The sequence below is a fragment of the Cebus imitator genome, unplaced genomic scaffold, assembly GCF_001604975.1.
Source record: "Cebus imitator isolate Cc_AM_T3 unplaced genomic scaffold, Cebus_imitator-1.0 Scaffold781, whole genome shotgun sequence".
In the NCBI taxonomy this organism is placed as follows: Eukaryota; Metazoa; Chordata; class Mammalia; order Primates; family Cebidae; genus Cebus; species Cebus imitator.
The window spans coordinates 228,263-249,012 of NW_016108096.1; the positions used below are offsets into that span (position 1 = coordinate 228,263).

A 20,750-nucleotide genomic window follows, 5' to 3' on the forward strand; every position below is an offset into this window, starting at 1 on the left:
CACTGCCACGTGTGTACCTATGCAACAATTTTGCATGTTCTTCACATGTACCCCCAAACCTAAAATGCAATAAAATAAATAAATGGGAAAAAAATAATAATGACAACCACATCCGTTTGAAAACAGCTTTTAGATTTGGAGCATGTAACATGCGCATTTTAAGTATGTACAATTCATTTAGTCCCACATTTCTAAGGAGCTGTTCTATTATTGCAGAGTTCTTGTCCTGGATCAGGGTCTTCTGTCTGTACTTGAGTATAGACAGAATCCTATCTTAATGTTATGAAAGTATCTGATATCAGAATCTGTTATAATTAATGTTCCTAAAACTTAGGTATTCATGTCGCTTTTATTCTTAACAGTCACATGAATATTTCATGTTATTTCTTCTAAGTAGTTATATAATTTGTACATTTATAGGTCTAGAAAGAATTATGTAGCATTAGTATGTTACATTTTATTGTATCACTGAGGAATATCCTTTCAAGGGAAGTTTCTTTTAAATACTAAAAAAAATACTGAAAGATAGTTTAAGATATTAGTTTGAAATACTCAAGAAGGCAGGTTAATTTTCAATTGAGATATATGGGTTTACAATGCCTTCCCCATTTGAGATGATGAGGATTAAATATCTTGTTATTTCTGATCTATGGTTAAAATCATTAACATCCCAAAGTTTAGAGGAATAGCTGCTAATACAGCAGCACCAAACACAGAATGTGCTAATATGTATACTACGTATGAGCTTTATACTATATTATATTCATGAGTAAGCATCATTAACGATGATGGTTCTAAATCTCTCAGTTCACTAGCCTTTCCCTCATCTATCTACAGTTGTTATATTGTCAATTAGAAAATACTACACGAGGACTTGAAAAAGTGAATTTAAAATGCTGCATTATTTCACTTTTAGCTTTTAAAGTTTAGATGAATGGATTTACTCAGCTCAATTTGGAACCTTTCAGATTTTGGCTTAAGTGAAGCCTCAGGGTGCTAGAATGCCAGTGTCCAGAGACAGCTCATGGGTTTACCTTACGTAAGAGAGAAAAGCCAGACAGACAAAATACAAAGGAATAAAGAAGCAAAACATTCATCAGGAAAGCACAACACACAACCTCCTCCACTCCTAGATGAGTGAGGCTTTTAATCTGGTCCTGGTGTGCATCCCTCTCTCCAGATGAGTATGTCCCACAGGGCACAAGAACTCCATTCCCTAAGTTCTGCCTGGCTCTCACACTGATGTAAAGTTCTGAGTATTCAGGTGGCGTTGTCTAAGTAGTAAACAATATCAAAAGCAAGCAAGCAAGCAAAGGAAGGAGGAGGTAAAACACTAATGTCACTGAACTTGCTGATTATACCCTAAAAGCCACCAGTGATATACGCAGTATGTACTGTTCTAAAATAAAGGGAACATAAATGAAAAAAAAAAGAAGCTAATATTGTCCACTCTGTGGAAGGCAACTTATTTTCCTTTTAGTAACTGGTCATGTTCTTAAGTAGCAGGGGGAAACTGCGGAGTAATGCATGGGAGCCAGAAGCATCATTCCAGGTAGAAACAATTTATTGCAACAGTGCTTTACATTTACAAAGCACATTCATATTAATATGCTCATTAAATTCTGAATTCTCATAAGAATCTACTGAGGGAGACAGTACAGGGATTATAGGTTAGTGCAAAAGTGATTATGGTTTTTGCCATTAAAAGTAATGGCAAGAATTTTAAATACTATTATCCTCACTGCATGGGTGGGAAAATGGAAGCCCACAGATCAAAGAGCAAGAAAGGAGCAAGGCAGAAAGTGAACTCAGATCCTGGACACCACATCAGGACTGCAGAGGACAGAGGTGGGTAAGAACCACCTTTTGAGGATTTTGAAAATAAGAAATCTTCAGCAAGTATCATAAAAAAGAGAGAATATTTGAGAGAATTTCTAATGAAGGTAAGGCAAAGATTAGCTATCTCTATCATCTTAGGACAGACCACCAGGATCAGGCACCAGTACGATTAAGCCAATGATCAGGGACAGTTTCTTTCCTTCCTCATTGTTTTGGTCTTTTCTTGGCCACAGTAATCTTTATTGTGTCCTCCAGGTCTCTTTAGCTGTTTCACCTTAGTGTCTAGCATGGAGTTGGTATGCAGTGTATGTGAGATAATGTTAACAAGAACATTCTAATGTTAACAAGAGCATTTTCCACATCAACACACATCTTTAAATCCCAAAATGTCCTGTAACTAGTATGACAATAGAACAAAATTCCAGAATCAGAGTGGGAAAGAACCTTAAATTCATCCAGTTCTATTTCTCACATAATGCAGAAATCTTCAGGACCATACCTGGCAAAATAGTGGTGCAGCTTTTACTATGTCACTTTTGTAAATAACTATTTTTTTAAAGTTCTGCCTTACACTGATTTTAGTTCTGCTCCTACTCATTTTTAGTCACTGTTCTTAGTCCTATCTTCCTGACTGATGCAGACTTAGGCTGTTCTTTTTTCCCAATAGGAGCCGTTTACTTAGGCTGTTCCTTTTTCCCAATAGGAGCCATTTACATATCGATCAGAGCTATCTTATCTCTTAGATTTTTTTTTTTTCATCTTCCTAGGAACAGTCATATTTCCTTTTTCTTTTCATAAGCCATTATTTCCAGATCCCCTTAGCTAGCCTGGTTGCTCTCTATAGGAGGAAGTAAAGTAAAAAGAAAGTGTTGTCTTAAAAGTATACAGATGTGATTTATCCACAATAATACAGATGCAATCACTACAGTATAAGTGAAATGATTATTTTCTAGAATGTAGATACTAGATTTTATTATAATCAATGATAATAGTAATGCATGATAATAGCTAGCATTTATCGTGCACTAATTCTATTCTAGGAACTTTGAAAAGTGCTTAACATATGCACAGTAAGCCTACAACAGGTGTAATTACACCTCCATTTTATGGTTGAAGAAACTGGTGCCTAAGTTCACACTGATAATAGATGAAGTGATGGAGTAAGGATTCAACCACCAGCAGTTTGATTCCTCAGCCTGCCTGTAACTCCTCTGTTATGCAGCCTCCATAGATCTATACTACCTATTTTTTTTAAAGTACCCATGTTATTGTCAAACATAATCTTTTATACAACATTTTAACATACATTTGCTATCAGCTACATCTTACCTATCTCATAGGTGAGCAAAAAAAAACTTTTTTAAGGGAGGTTTACTATAATTTAAATCTGCGGGATTTTTGGTTTTGCCTAAGTATTCCTATCTGCAAAGCTAATGTGAACATTTTCATCCTCATCCTTCATCTAATTTCTGTCAAATCTGAGTTCTCTTCTAAGTTACTGTTGAACAGGACAGACACACCTTAGCCAGGTTTTGCTTCTCTCTTTTTTTTTTTTTTTTTAATGTCTGATGTATTTGCCAACATGAACATTCCAAGATTCTATGATGGGGCCATAAACTGTGTAACTGCCACAGAACTCTCCCCAGGATAGGGTTGTCTAGTCAAGAGCAATCTATCAAATTCTACTGAAGGGCACCATTCATCACCTAAATCAGAAAGGTATCAAGGAGAATCCTACCAACTTCTTGCCAAGAGGCATGTGACTGGAATTTATTTCTGTTCAGGACCATATACAAGCATTTTTCTCTGATGTATGAATTTTTTCACTCATAAAGTGTCATGAGAAGTATACATCACAAAGATACAAAAGACTATGTTCATTATATTTAAATGGCTTTATGTGGGCCAATTTCTATTAACTCATACATCTTGAGAATTGTGCTATAATTGTAACGAATATCTGACAAATAAGTATGTTCTAGGAATATGAATTCCTCCTTTTCTGCACAGGAATGCTAACTTCATTTGTAATTTTCACCTTATAGAATCAATTTATTTATTGCTTTAAATACATTCCAGCCAGGCGCGGTGGCTCACGCCTGTAATCCTAGCACTTTGGGAGGCTGAGGCAGACAGATCACCTGAGGTCAGGAGTTCCAGATCAGTCTGGTCAACACATTGAAATCCCATCTCTACTAAAAATATAAAAAATTAGCCAGGCATGGTGGCACATGCCTGTTTTCTCAGCTACTTGGGAGGCTGAGGCATGAGAATCACTTGAACCCGGGAGGTGGAGGTTGCCGTGAGCCAAGATCAGGCGACTGCACTCTGGCGTGGGGGACAGAGTGAGACTGCAAAAAACAAAAACAAAAAACCACACAGACAAAAACCAAACAAAAACAAAACAAAAAAAAACAAAACAAATTCTGATAAGTAACAGTATTATAAGAAGGTATTGCCTTCCAGGGGACAGTTTTGGGCTCTGTTGTCTCACAGAATTGGACAAGAACTCACGAGGGGACAGAATGTTACAGTTAAAAAACCTAATGCAGTTACATAGCTTATTCACTAATTTTATAGATGACTAGACTGGGGCCATTTAAATAATGCCCAAGGTCATATAGTTTCAAGGGCACATAGCCACATAAAATCAACTAAAGTAAGGTATTATTTAGTCCTTGGTCAGTGCCCTTTTCTTTTAATAAACATATTATTTTAGAAAATTTTAGATTTACAGAAGCACTGTAGAAATATTATACAGATTCCATATAACCCACGCCCATTTTCCCCTATTATTGTCATCTTACATGAGTATGGTACATTTGCTACAATTAATGAACACATATTGACACACTATTATTAACTGAAGTGTGCACTTTATTCAGTTTCCCTTCGTTTTTACCCAATATCCTTTTTCTGTTCCATGATGTCATTCAGGAAATCACGTTACATTTAATAATTAGGTCTCCTTGGACTACTCTTGGTCATGTCACTTTCTCAGACTTTCCTTCTTTTTGATGACCTTGAAAATTCTAAGGAGTACTCTCAGATATTTTGTAGTATATCATCTATTGAAATGTGTCTGATTTTCTTTTCATAATTAGACTGTAGTTACAAGTTTTTTAGAGGAAGATCATAAAGTACCATTTTCATCACATCCTATCAAGGGCTGATATTATCAGTATAATTTATCACTGCGGATGTTGACCTTTGATCAACTGGCTGGGGTAATATTTCTCAAATTTCTCCATTGTAAATTTATTCTCCCTATTTTCCTTTGTATATTGTACTCTTCAGAAGGAAGTTACTATGTACCTCCCACACTTAAGGAGTGAGGATATATGCTCCACCTCCTTGAGAGGGAAATATCTGTATTAATTATTTGGAATTCATCTGCATGAGGGAGCTGTCTTTTCTTCTCATTTATGTACTTCAATATTTATTTGTATCAGTATGGGCCAATTGGTATTTATTTTATATTTTGAGTTATAATCCAATATTACTTTACGTATTTGATCAAATTGTCCTAGCTTAGGCCACTGGGAGATCTTTCCATTATCTGCTGTGTCTCTCTGACACACTTCCAACCATTTTGTCTTTTGTGAATATCTCCTTACTTTCTGTCACTACAAGATGCTCCACGTTCATTCTGTATATTTTCCAGAATCAGCCATTTCTCCAAGGAGCCCTGGTTTATTTCATTAAATATTACAGATCAATATCTGAGTGATGTGTGGGCTTGTTGCTACTGGGGTATCACTGCTTCTAGGCCCTCTGAGCTAATAGACCAAGAAAATATATGTGAACACATTAATACATGCATATACATACGTCTAAAAATGTTGTAAAATGTAACCAGCTCCAACCGTATTAAGCTAATGATAAGTTCACACTGATATCTCCAACTCTGATCTATTACAGGATCATTCTAGCCCCCCTCCTTTGCTTGCCTCTAACCTTACTCCAACAGTGAGAAACTGGGCTCCTATCAACTGCCATCCATTTACTTAATTGTTCAATTCCAATATACATGTATCGTGGCTTCAGAATTGTTAAACTGTGGAGAAAAACCTTATCAACCAGAGTATAATGCTTACTCATTAGTTCCGTTTTCCCTTATTTTTACAGACTCCCCTAATTTCCAAAGTCACGAAGATCAGTGCTTTCCCCACTTCTCTTTCAGTGAGATTATCTCATACATTCACAACAGAATTATTTTATTATAGTTTACTTTCCATCCTGGGATTCTATGATCACTTAATTGAATTTTAAATGATTGAATATATTCAGGGTTTTTTTTTTGCTATAAAGTTTGGTTTTGAGAAGTGCACAGTGTCATGTATCTACCATTATAATATCATACAGAACAGGCACTCTGCTCAAAAAAAAAAAAATTCCCTATACTTGAACAATTAAACCTTCCCTAACCTTGAACTCATGGCAACCACTAATCTGTTTATAGTCTTTATAGTTTTACCTTTTGTAGAATGTGATATAAATGGGATCATACAGTTTGCAAGCTTTTTAAATTGGCTTAAAAAGAAACTGGCAAACAGTTTTCCAAAGTAGCTGTACCATTCCTACCAGCAATGAATGAGAGTTCTTGTTGCTCTCTTATCCTTGTCAACATTTTGCTGCTGTCAGTTTATTTTGGACTTCTGCCATTCTAATAAGAGCACAGTGGTATCTTCTTTTAATTTGCATTTTCTTAATGACAAATGATATTGAGCATTTTTTCATAAGCTTACTTGGTATCTGCATATCTTTTTTGTTGCAATGTCTGTTTGGATCTTTGGCCTATTAAAAAAGTTTTGTTGTTTGTTTTCATATTGTTGAGTATTAAGAGTTCTTAGAACACTTTGGATTCGAGTCCTTTATCAGATATGTGTTTTGCAAATATTTCTTCCCATTTGTGGCTTAGCTTTTCATTCTCTTAACAGTGAATAAGAGTACACTTAGCAATTTTTAAATCCAATTTATCCATTTATTTTCCTTTCATGGATTATGTGGGGTTGTATCTAAAAACTCATCCTCAAATCCAAGGCCATATATATTTTATCTCATATTTTCTTCTTGAAGTCGTATAGTTCTTCTGCATTGTATCTGGGTCTAGGATCTGTTTTCAGTTAATTTTTGTGAAAGGTGAGCCAGCACTCTTTTTCTCATGAGACTCTCCTTAAGAGACAGCTTCAGAGAGGCATACTTGCTGGAGTTTGAGCATAAAAAAGAATAATGGCCAATAAGACCTCATAGCTTATAAAGTTAACATTCACAGGCATCAACAATAGAAGTGGAATGTTCACAACTGGGGAGAAACTTATCACTTTGTAATCTGGCATGGTCAAACCACATCTACGGTATAGTATGTTCTGCTCTATAAGGCAACTTGATTTAATGGTGACATTGATAAGTTAGAATTCTTCTAGGGTAATAATTTCTGGGTATGATTGCCATAGAAGTGTGCATGATGATGTGTCTGTTTCTCTGTCTGTTTTGTCTTTAAGATTGTGAACCATTTGAGGGCAAGAAATGTATATTTCATCATGTATGTCCAGGGCCTAGCATTTAGTATGTGCTAAATAAATATTTAATTAGTGGGTTTAGTGAATAAATTGACAATGTTTAATCTAGAAAATAAGCATTCATTCCTCTCTTGATATATGCCTGTGAATAGCTACCACATCTCCTGGAAAGAGGAGGCATGAAAATTGTCATCAAGTATGCAAAGAGCTACCAGGCAGAAGAGAAATTAGAACCAGGATTAACGGATACAATTCACAGAGACACAGAATTTCAACTTATAATACTTAAGAGTAGGCTGCTATATAGTGATCTCGTAACTACTGAAATAAACAGAAACCTCGTGAATCTTTGTAAGGGATGTTAGAGGAGGGATTACTTGCACTGAGAAAGAAAACAAATGAACCATTTTCTGTCTCCTCCAATTCTGAAATTCTCTGGAGAGAATAAACTGGTACAGGGTCAATTAAAAACCTCAAAATCTCTAAGAATATTAATAATTTTGATGTCACAGTCCATTTGCAATTCAAAATCAAACAAAAAATATAAGACGCATATTACGAAGGCCAATGAAGTTCAGATGTATACAAGGTTATTTGCTGCTTTCTTTTTGAGATATCAAATATAAAATCTCCCCTTAATTCTCCCTTTCATGCTGCTGTTTTATGGGAGTCTACACATGTGATTTTTTTCTACTTATTGTCCAGCACCGATTCTTTGATTCTAGGTACAAGATGAGGAGGATGTGAAGACTTCCTTGGGAATCACTTATCAAATGAAAAGTCCAGTTCAAAAAAACCCCATGTAAAACTAGAAAAGTCCAGGGCCTTCTCATTTACATATTCATTTATAACTACAGCAGCAATAAAGCCAGAGACAAAATGTGGTATACACATCCTAAAAATTAGCGCTATCTACAACTAATATATAAAGCTTGCCAGTACTCAAAACTGCTATCATTTATAATGGCAATGTAGAGATACGATCTTCTTCAGATACAAAGAGCAAATCCATATTCCATCTAGTTTGAATCTTAATTTTTTCACTGTGCTCTAAGTCTTTGAAAATTGATATATATGTCAAAATAAATGATTAAACAGAACACCTCAGGCCTTGATCATACATGTGATAATAGAATTTAAAAAACTAATTTGGTATGATGATCAGCTTAAAAATGCTGCACAACTTGTTGGTTATACTTACCATGTGAATTTTCTCATTGTAGCTAAGTCAGTTTCATGATTTCTGCTCATGGAATCTTAATTTTGGAATGAACTTATAAGTTATTTCCCAAGAATTCTATGAAAAGCTAAATGTTAAAATGAGTGACTATTGATTTATATAATACATTTATATTTAGAAAACCAATTATTTAACTGGCTCATCTTTATCATTATTTTACCTTCTGTAAGAAACCTGTTACAGCCTTCATATAAAGAGGAGGAAAAGCGAGCAGTTTTTCTATAAATAGTGTGAGGCATTTTCTATCCCATCCTAGAGTGCTATAACTTTCTTCTGCAACTCAGGTGACATGTTCTCATGATGAAATGACCTCCTTAAGAGTTTCTGAGTTACAACAGAAAAAGTCACTGAAATAACCTTGCTAAGCCTTATTATGAACGTTGGTGCTAGCTTAAGGAAAATTAACTACTCCCTAGGAAAATGGCACTGGTGTAAAGACTTGAAATAAACCCATGATGAACTGTAATTATCGTTTTTTTTTTTTTAAAGAATTACATATAGTTTAAAAAATACTTACTGGAACATCAACATATTTTGCAGCTGCTTTCACCTTAAGTGGGAAAGAAAGAGATAATTATGAGAATTATTTTTTTTAACTGCTATATAAGTACTACGACAACAGTTAAAAGACCACAGAAGAGAACTCATTCAAATACTTACAGTGAATGACAGAATGGATGAAAAGAAAGTGCCTTCATCATACCTTGACAGCTTAGACAACACGCCTTCCAACACTGAAACAAACTATAATTCAGTTTATAGTGAGTATTTAGAATGTTACTGTGCATACAAACTAATAGCAGAGCAAACAATTCCTGAACAAATTTCTTCCATGGCACAAAAATCCACAATGAATAAACCGACAGCTGAGGTCAGACTAACTTGTGATGTTTATTCTTTCACTCTAAAAATGAACTCTACCATCCATCCTTTCCTTTCCCATGGCTGGAAAAAAAACACAATTAAAAAAATAGTAATATGTCATTGGAATCTAATCACTATATATATGAGACCATTGAAACCATTCATAAATAACTTTAGGTCCATGAGATTTCTCCTTAAAACATTTTTCAACTTCAATGTGGATGTAAAAAACAAAGGCAAGCAAGCTTAATCAGATTCCTTTCTATCATATATTACTTGGCATATTTTAACTTTTTCTACATCTACACAGGAGGCTGAATATTAAAGAACAGATAATGAAATGGAGGTGTAACATGTGGGCTCTTATAACTATGACACAATGGCTGACATTAGTTAACAAGCATTTGCCAGGCAGTTCTAATTGGCATATATAAGGATCATCCCTGCTTCCCGAAGCTTACATAACAGTTATGAAGAGAAAACAGATACACACTGCAGGGTACAATGGAAGAGAGCACCAGACTGAGAACATATATCCCGATTCCATCACTGAGGAGAATGCAGGCTCAGTTTGATCACCTTACTTCTCAGCCTTCCACCATCAGTTAAATGGACTAGGGTGAGGTGGAGGACGTAGAATTCAAATTAGTCTCAAAAGTGGTTTACACATCTAAATATTTATATTTCTATGAAATGAAAAAACATATGCTATAATACAGTAAAGATGTGAAGTATTTTACTTTATTTGGCATGAAGATCGATGAATGAGAGTATCTTAATAAGGACATACTGCCCTGCATCTCTCCTCCTTAGAACTAAAATAATATGCACTATTGACAAATTATAGATTCCCAAAGGGAAAATGTTGACAAGGTTTTTTAAATATGAAAAGGGAAATTAACGAAGGATGTTTTTTGTTCACATAGCAGCTTCTTCAACAAAGTGATAATAGTTCCAGGGACACAGCTTATTGGTCTCTAGTGACCAGAGAACTTGCTGTGAGTGCACAGGAGATAATCTTTTCTCTATGGCTGTTCAATTACTGCAAAAACAGTTTATGCAAAAGAAACAAAAACTTCCCTATAGGTTTCTCCATCACATCATTTGTGACATGATGTAAGAACACAGAAACAAAACCATGCAGACTATGAACTATAAATGCATTTTTAAAGAATGAGAATAATGTATGCCTGGGTAGCTATCCTAAAGGATACCTAGGGAAAAATAATCCACCCACAAAATTGAAAATTGCTCACATGTAGAAGTCAGTTTAGCACCTGCCTCCTGCCTGTTAGGATTTCTTGCCAATCATGACTGGCTAACTCAACTTGATATGGTTTGCAAGAACCCAGAAGATGAATACTCTAGGGTTATGTCAGACCAAGACAAGGGAATTCCAAACTTAATGGCCCTCAGTGGAAAATGCCTCATCTTTTGTAACTCAAATCTTGGAGCAAGTGTGTGCTGGGTGATATCACTTGCCATGAGGACAGCAGCAATTGCTATGGTTACTGAACCATGGAAGCTCTAACTCAGCACCTGGTTCTTGGTGCCTGCTAGTAAGTCTGTGCATATACACGTGTGTGTTGCTGAGGAACAAAGCAAGATAGAGGCAGGAAGCCTGTCGATGAATTTATATCTTGGATTCAGTTGCAGCTCTGCTACTGTCTGGCTATGAGATAAATTTCAAGTCATTTTGCTTCTCTCTCTTCATTGTACTTCTCAGTAAAGTGGGGAAAAGGACAGCCATCTTGCCCACCTTACAAGAATGGTATGAAGATCAGTAGAGGTAATTTACATGAAAGAACTGTAAAAATGGCAAAATACTAAAGAAATGTAAAAATTAATATTATTCATATGATTAGCAAAATTACTCTCTTTGTCTAAAAACCTGAATACGTTAAGTCACAAGTTAACGGGGGCTGCCTTAGGATTGTGTAGTAATAAAGAGGAATGAGTTTGGTCTTTAAGCTAATGGGTCTAATTGAATTAAATCTATGGGGCTTCTATGGAGATATAACAGAGCTGAGGCTATAAATCAGAAAACCACTGGGATTCTGTCTGTTTCAAGGTTATTTGGCAGACTGCAGAAGGAGGAAGGCTTTGAACACAGGTGGTCTTGCTCCAAAGCCCATGCTCTTTACCTATCATGCTACAGAATTATAAGAAACCATACTATATATGCAATGTGCCCAGCATATAAGTACACAAGGGCTAAGGGGTGGCATCTCACACTTGTAATCTCAGCACTTTGGGAGACCAAGGTAGAAGGATTGCTTGAGTCTAAGAGTTCAAGACCAGCCTGGGCACCACCATTTTTTGAATCTCTACAAAAAAATTAAAAAATTGCCTGGGCATGGTGGCGTGTGCCCAGGAGTTAGAGGCTTCACTGAAAAATGATTGTGCCACTGTACTCCAGCCTGGATGACAGAGGAAGACCCTGTCTCAAGTTAAAAAAATAGCTCAATAAGTGTCATTTTGTTATAATTATTAATGAGTACCTAAGATAGGAAATTACAAAAATACAATAGCCTTAGATCTTTCCCTTTGGGACATACAAAATAGTAGGAGAGACAGACATGAATACAACTGCACAAGACACAAGGCAGAAGTGTTATGGTCAGCGTAGACAGGTAAGCAGTATAAGTGAAACCAGAAGAGGGAAAGAATGTCTTTGACTATAGGATATGGTGTCAGCTTCATTTATGAGGTGGCACAGGAGCTGAGTCGAAGGATAGCAGAAATGGAGTGGCTAAAATGATTCTCTAGGAAGGTCTCTGGTACATGCATTTAGGGCAGAAGTTTCTCCACTGTGGCATCTGGCAGTCTGTCTCTCTCATCTTCTTCAGAGCATGAAGCATCATTGGCTTATATACAAGTTAGTCCTCGGTGTGAACCTGTGGTCTGCTGCAATCATGCCACAGCATTCTTTGTCTCCATTTCAAAAGTAGTGGAGAGTCTTTCCTGGGTTCCTCCCTATCCCTAAAGGTCCCTGGGGAGGCTCAGTACAGCAGGGAATCTAATTGCTTACATGGCAGTGAACAGCGATGGCACCTCTGGGATTAACCAGCTGAGTCGTACAGTTCCTGCAGGAAGGTTTTCTTTGTAAGATTTTTGTTGAGGCACAGGTAGTAGAGGAGCTACCTTAAAAATCGAACTCTATTATAAACATCGAGATTGAGTAGTAATGATATATCTTCCACCAGGCTTTTAATTGCATAAAACAGCAAGATTCCAAAGAAACCCAGTTAAATGCTGGGTTTAGTTGCTGCATCTTTAACTGCTTCCTGTGAACTTTGCCTGTACAGCTCAGGGAGTATACAAACACTTACGGGTTTGCCTTGTGTTCTCTGTTCTCCTGAGGGTGTCAGGTGGGAATGAAACACTATAATCTCTTTGTTTCCCTGCTCTTTATTACTGATGCCATTAACTGGGTTTGTTTGAAAAATATTTAACACCTAAAGTCTGTCTGGGTAATTACTGACTTTGTCTCATGAAGCCCTTGGAAATGACTCGTAGAAAGAAACATGAAGAGTGCTTCAAGGCATGTGCATTTACATTTCTTGTTGATTTTGACAGCATATAAAATTCATATGGATGGGAGAACCATAAATTCTAAGTAACAGGGAGGATTTCAGTGAGGGTTCAAAACACAGTTCTTGCTTTTTTTTAGCTGTGACACTTCATGAAGTAAACAAGGAATATTTGCATTATTTGCACTGCAAGTTATAAAATCTTCCACAGAAAACACAACCATCCCCAGTATGACTGATAATGAAAAACTAAGTGTTTTCTGTGGGGGAAAATGGGATGAGGGGAATTCATTAGCTGCTTAGTTTTTGTTCATTAAGATCAGGACTAACTAATATAGTTAAAAATCTGAGAGGGATCCAACATGGCCGATTAGGAGCAGCTCAGGATTGCAGCTCCCAGTGAAAGTGCAGAGGGTGAGTGGACGCCGCATTTCCAGATGGATTTTTATTGCCCACAGACGAGGAGATTCCCAGGCAGAGGAGCCCCATGGGTCACCAGCACGGCTGGTTTGGCCTGCGTGGCTGTTTTGGCCCGCTGGGCTGTTTTGCCGGCGCCTGCACACAGCGGTTCTCCATATAAAATACACGGGTTTGGGCGCCATTTTAGCTGGCATTTGGAGCTCTGGGAAGGCAGAGTCACCCATTCATCTGATTAAAAAGGGGACTGAAACAGGGAGTCAGGCCAGGAGATTCCCAAGCAAAAAAGTGCCACGAATCTCAGTGCTGCTGTTTCAGCTGGCGCAGTGGGTTGCCAGGTGGGAAATCACACAGATCCCAGCGTCTTTTCAACAGGTGACTGGAACACCTGGGAGAGTCAATCGTTCAACTAAAAAAAAGGCTCTGAGGCAGGGAGCCAGGTGATCAGGCTCAGCTGGTTCCACCCCCACAAAAAAACAGCAATTGGAAATGCTCTGGATTGAGAGTTTCACAGCAAGCACAGCTGAACCCAGGAAGGTCAAGCTATGTGGGGGAGGGGTGTCCGCCATTACCGAGGCACTCCACCACTATGAAGGTAGTCCGCCATTGCTGAGGCAGCCCACTGTTGCTGAGGAAACCCACCATTACAGAGAGAGTCTGCCATTACAGAGGTGCACTGCCATTGCCGAGGCAGTTCTAACTACACCTGTATAAACAGGACTGCAGGGAAGTTCACAGGGCATCTAGGCAGAGCCCACAGCAGCTCAGCAAAGCCTCTGCAGGCAGACAGTGATTAGGATGGCTCCTCGCTGGGCAGGGCAGCCCTGAAAAAAAGGCAGCACAACAGAAACTCATAAATAAAGCCCTAACTCCCCAGGACAGAGCACCTGGGGAAAAAAAAGTGGTTTATGATGTCTGCTGAAGCAGACTTAAACATACCTGCCCAGCAGCTCTAAATGAGCAATGGAGATCACAGCTCAGCACTTGAGCTCCTATAAAGGACAGACTGTCTCCTCAAGCAGCTCCCTGGCCCCCATATATCCAAAGAGTCATCTCATAAAGGAGAGCTCAGAGAGACATTTGGCAGGTATCCTTCTGGGACAAAGATAGCAGAAGAAGAAACTGGCAGCAACCCTTACTGTTCTGCAGCCACTGCAGGTGATAGCCAGACAAGCAGGTCCTGGAGTGGACCTCAGCAGTTCTACAGGAGAGGGGCCAGACTGTTAGCAGGAAAACTAAGAAACAGAAAGAAATAACTTCATCATCAACAAACTGGACGTCCACTCAGAGACCCAATCTGAAAGTCACCAACTACAAAGATGACAGGTGAATAAATCCACAAGGATGGGAAGGAACCAGCGCAAAAAGGATGAAAACACCAGAAACCAGAACACCTCTCCTCCTACAAGGGATCACAACTCCTCACCAGCAAGGGAACAAGGCTGGATGGAGAATGAGTGTGATGAATTGACAGAATCAGGCTTCAGAAGGTGGGTAATAAAAAACTTCTGTGAGCTAAAAGAACATGTTCTAACCCAATGCAAAGAAACTAAGAACCTTGAGAAAAGATTTGATGAAATGCTAATGAGAATAGACAACTTAGAGAAGCATATAAGCAAATTAATGGAGCTGAAAAACACAACACAAGAACTTCATGAAGCATACACAAGTTTCAACAGCCAAATTGACCAAGCAGAAGAAAGGATATCAGAGGTAAAAGGGCAACTCAATGAAATGAGAAGGAAAGATTAGAGAAAAAAAGGTAAAAAGGAATGAACAAAGTCTCCAAGAAATATGGGACTATGTGAAAAGACCTAATCTACGTTTGACAGGTGTACCTGAATGTGACGGTGAGAATCAATCCAAGCTGGAAAACACTCTTCAGGATATTATCCAGGAAAACTTCCCCAACCTAGCAAGGCAGGCAAACATTCAAGTCCAGGAAATACAGAGAACACCACAAAGATATTCGTCAAGAAGAGCAACCCCAAGGCACATACCGTCAGATTTACCAGGGTTGAAATGAAGGAGAAAATACTAAGGGCAGCCAGACAGAAAGGTCGGGTTACCCACAAAAGGAAGCACATCAGACTCACAGCAGATCTCTCAGCAGAAACCCTACAAGCCAGAAGAGAGTAGGGGCCAATATTCAACATCCTTAAAGAAAAGAACTTTCAACCCAGAATCTCCTATCCAGCCAAACTAAGCTTCATAAGTGAAGGAAAAATAAAATCCTTTGGGAACATGTAAGTACTCAGAGATTTCGTCACCACCAGGCCAGCTCTACAAGAGCTCCTGAAAGAGGCTCTACACATATAAAGGAACAACAAGTACCAGCTCAACTAAAGGGCAAAACACCCAGCTAGCACCAAAATGGCAGTATCAAATTCTCACATAACAATATTAACCCTAAATGTAAATGGACTAAATGCCCCAATCAAAAGACACAGACTGGCAAATTGGATAAAAAGCCAAAAGATTTACCAAGCAAATGGAGAGCAAAAAAAAGTAGGAGTTGCAATTCTCATCTCTGATAAATTAGACTTTAATGCAACAAAGATCATAAGAGACAAAGAGGGACATTACATAATGGTAAAAGGATCAATGCAACAAGAAGAGCTAACGATCCTAAATATATACGCACCCAATACAGGAGCACCCAGATGCATAAGGCAAGTTCTTAATGACTTACAAAGAGACTTAGACTCCCACACAATAATAGTGGGAGATTTTAACAGCCCATTGTCAATATTAGACAGATCAACAAGACAGAAAATTAACAAGGATATCCAGGACTTGAACTCAGACCTGGATCAAGCAAACCTAATAGACATTTACAGAACTCTCCACCCCAAATCCACAGAATATACATTCTTTTCAGCACTACATCACACCTACTCTAAAATTGACCACATAATTGGAAGTAAATCACTCCTCAGCAAATGCAAAAGAATGGAAATCATAACAAACATTCTCTCAGACCACAGTGCAATCAAGTTAGAACTCAGAATTCAGAAACTAACTCAGAACCGCACAGCTTCATGGAAACTGAACAACTGGCTCCTGAATGTTGACTGGATAAACAATGAAATGAAGGCAGAAATAAAGATGTTCTTCAAAACCAACGAGAACGAAGACACAACATACAAGAATCTCTGGGACACATTTAAAGTTGTCTCTAGAGGAAAATATATAGTAATAAATGCCCACTTGAGAAGGAAGGAGAGATCTAAAATTGACACCCTATCAACAAAATTGAAAGACATAGAGGAGCAAGATCAATAAAACACAAAACCTAGCAGAAGACAAGAAATAACTAAGATCAGAGCAGAGCTAAAGGAGATAGAGACACAAAAAACCCTTCAAAATATCAATAAATCCAGGAGCTGGTTTTTCAAAAAGATCAACAAAATAGACAGACCACTAGCCAGATTAATAAAAAAGAAAAGAGAGAATAATCAAATAGATGCAATAAAAAACGATAAAGGGGATATCACCAAACATTCCACAGAAATTCAAACCATCATCAGAGATTATTACAAACAACTCTATGCACATAAACTAGTAAACCTGGAAGAAATGGATAAATTCCTGGACACTTGCATCCTCCCAAGCCTAAACAAGGAAGAAGCTGAAACCCTGAATAGACCAATAACAGGGTCTGAAGTTGAGGCAGCAATTAAGAGCCTACCACCCAAAAGAAGCCCAGGTCCAGATGGGTTCACAGCCAAATTCTACCAGACATACAAAGAGGAGCTGGTACCATTCCTCCTGAAACTATTCCAAATAATCTAAAAAGAGGGAAAGATTCCCTCTTTTTATGAGACAAACATCATGCTGATACCAAAACCCAGCAGAGACTCAGCAAGACAAGAAAACTTCAGGCCAATATCCATGAAGAACATAGATGCAAAAATCTTCAGTAAAATACTGGCAAGCCGATTGCAACAGCACATCAAAAAGCTTATCCACCATGATCAAGTAGGATTCATCCCGAGGATGCAAGGCTAGTTCAACATACGCAAGTCTATAAACGTAATTCACCACATAAACAGAACCAAAGACAAAAACCACAGGATTATCTCAATTGATGCAGAGAAGGCCTTTGATAAAATTCAACAGCCTTTTATGTTAAAAACCCTCGATAATCTAGGTATTGACAGAATGTACCTCAAAACAATAAAAGCTATTTACGACAAATCAACAGCCAATATCATACTGAATGGGCAAAAACTGGAAGCATTCCCTTTGAAATCTGGCACTAGACAAGGATGCCCTCTCTCACCACTCCTATTCAAAATAGTATTGGAAGTTCTAGCCAGAGTAATCAGGCAAGAAAAAGAAACATAGGGTATTCAAATAGGAAAGGAGGAAGTCAAATTGTCTCTATTTGCAGACGACATGATTGTATATCCAGAAGACCCCATCATCTCAGCCCAAAATCTCCTGAAACTGATAAGCAACTTCAGCAAAGTCGCAGGATACAAAATTAATGTGCAAAAATCACAAGCATTACTATACACCAATAACAGACTTAAAGACAGTCAAATCAAGAACGAATTGCCATTCACAATTGCTACAAGGAGAATAAAATACATAAGAATACAACTAACAAGGAATGTAAAGGACCTCTTCAAGGAGAACTACAAATCACTGCTCAACGAAATAAGAGAGGACACAAACAGATGGAGAAACATTCCATGTTCATGGTTAGGAAGAATCAATATCGTGAAAATGACCATACTGCCCAAAGCAATTTACAGATTCCATGCTATCCCCATGAAGCTACCAATGACCTTCTTCACAGAACTGGAAAAAAACACCTTAAACTTCATATGGAACCAAAAGAGAGCCAGCATAGGCAAGTCAATTCTAAGCAAAAAGAACAAAGCAGGAAGCATCACACTACCGGACTTCAAACTATACTACAAGGCTACAGTAATCAAAACAGCATGGTACTGGTACCAAAACAGAGATATAGACCAATGGAACAGAACAGAGGTCTCGGAGGCAACACAGCATATCTATAACCATCCAATCTTTGACAAAACTGACAAAAACAAGCAATGGGGAAAGGATTCCCTGTTTAATAAATGGTGTTAGGAAAGCTGGCTAGCCATGTGCAGAAAGCAGAAACTGGGCCCCTTCCTGACACCTTACACCAAAATTAACTCCAGATGGAGTAAAGACTTAAACATAATACCTAATACCAAAGAAAACCTAGGCAAAACCATTCAGGACATAGGGGTAGGCAAGGACTTCATGAGCAAAACACCAAAAGCACTGGCAACAAAAGCCAAAATAGACAAATGGGACCTAATTAAACTCCACAGCTTCTGCATGGCAAAAGAAACAGTCATTAGAGTGAATCAGCAACCAACATAATGGTAAAAGATTTTTGCAGTCTACCCATCTGACAAAGGGCTGATATCCAGAATTTACAAAGAACTAAAACAGATTTACAAGAAAAAAACAAACAAACCCATTCAAAGGTGTGCGAAGGATATGAGCAGACACTTTACAAAAGAAGACATACATGAGGCCAACAAACATATGAAAAAATGTTCATCATCCCTGGTCATTAGAGAAATGCAAATCAAAACTACATTGAGATACCATCTCATGCCAGTTAAAATGGTGATCATTAAAATATCTGGAGACAACAGATGCTGGAGAGGATGTGGAGAAATAGGAACACTTTTACACTGTTGGTGGGAGTGTAAATTAGTTCAACCATTGTGGAAGACAGTGTGGCGATTCCTCAAGGACCTAGAAATAGAAATTCCATTTGACCCAGCAATCCCATTACTGGGTATATATCCAAAGGATTACAAATCGTTCTACTATAAGGACACGTGCACACGAATGTTCATTGCAGCACAATTTACAATAGCAAAGACCTGGAACCAACCCAAATGCCCATTGACGATAGACTCGATAGGGAAACTGTGGCATATATACACCATGGAACATTAGGCAGACATCAAAAATGATGAGTTTGGGTCCTTTGTAGGGACATGAATGAACCTGGAAACCATCATTCTCAGCAAACTGACAGAAGAACAGAAAATCAAACACCGCATGTTCTCACTCATAGGCAGGTGTTGAACAATGAGAACACATGGACACAGGGAGGGGAGCATCACAAACTGGGGTCTGTTGGGGGGAAATAGGAGAGGGACAGTGGGGGGTGGGGAGTTGGGAAGAGACAGCATGGGGAGAAATGCCAGATATAGATGAAGGGGAGGAAGGCAGCAAATCACACTGCCATGTGTGTACCTATGCAACAATCTTGCATGTCCTTCACATGTACCCCAAAACCTAAAATGCAATAAAAAAATCTGCACATGTACGCTCCTGAATCTATATTAAAAAAACTTTTTAAAATTAAAAATAAACATGTTTTGATAACATATTCAAAAAAAAAGTGAAGATAGAACCAGAATTTCATGAACTAGGAGAAAGTAAGTTATTTTCCCCAAATTAGAATGTTAATATATAATGATATAAAAATATGATACAATTTTCTTTCCCATCCTCTTTCTGTGAATCCCACTGTGAAACTACTTTTTTGAAGCTTTGTTCCAATAGACTCCAAAAAGGTTTTACCAGAATCCTATACATCTATAGGAAAGAGGGAGTGTTTGACAGCATGTATTTATTCATAAGGTACCTTGTTCTGCAAAGTATCTAGGGCAACTTCTAAAATAGCACACCTAGATCAGATGTTGGTGAATTTATCAGACTGTTTTCTTACACTGTTCCTTTTCTTCTTGTCTGCATAAATAAAATGGACTATTTTACTTGCATTCTCTCTTTGCTAAAGGCTCTTAATATTGTATGCTCTTCCTTCTGGGCACATACTTGGGTTTGAACAGGTGCCTTCTGAATATATGGCCTTGATCCAAACAATTAAATTGAATAAATTTAATGAAATTAAGTTCATCAGGCTACGTTAACAAGAAATTTTAATTACATAATCTAGGCAGTCAGATCAGATTTGTCTTCTATCTAAACTACTTTTAAGAGAAATTTAGGGAAAATATTCTAAGTTACGAGAGACAGACAGAGAGAGAGAGAGAGAGAGAGAGTGTGTGTGTGTGTGTGTACGCCTGTATATCTGTATCAATATAGTTGGGGGGAAAAGTGTATATTCTTTCCTAAATCATTTTTTTTTTGGCAATAATTGAGAATCTAGGAAGTTGGGCATTATAGAAATGACCTCTTCATTCATACCCAGAATTGATTGAGGCCCTCTTCAGGAGTGCTTTCTGAGAGTTGTCATTTTTTTCACTCTTGGCTCTGTTAACCATATTCTTACTCTCAGCCCTCCCC

At 37.8% G+C, this 20,750-nt stretch overlaps 1 protein-coding gene across 3 annotated transcripts in view; it reads right to left on the bottom strand.

The window, feature by feature from the left end:
• The window catches only part of LOC108297228 (calcium-dependent secretion activator 2), a 212,998-nt gene that overhangs the window by 38,770 nt on the left and 153,478 nt on the right, over window positions 1–20,750 (bottom strand). For all 3 annotated transcript variants that reach the window (XM_017519940.2, XM_017519938.2, XM_017519928.2), the window contains 2 exons: window positions 9,262–9,345; window positions 9,119–9,151 (listed from right to left, as the gene is read on the bottom strand). In XM_017519940.2, the coding sequence (XP_017375429.1) occupies window positions 9,119–9,151; window positions 9,262–9,345 (117 nt within the window). The remainder of the gene's footprint in view (window positions 1–9,118; window positions 9,152–9,261; window positions 9,346–20,750) is intronic.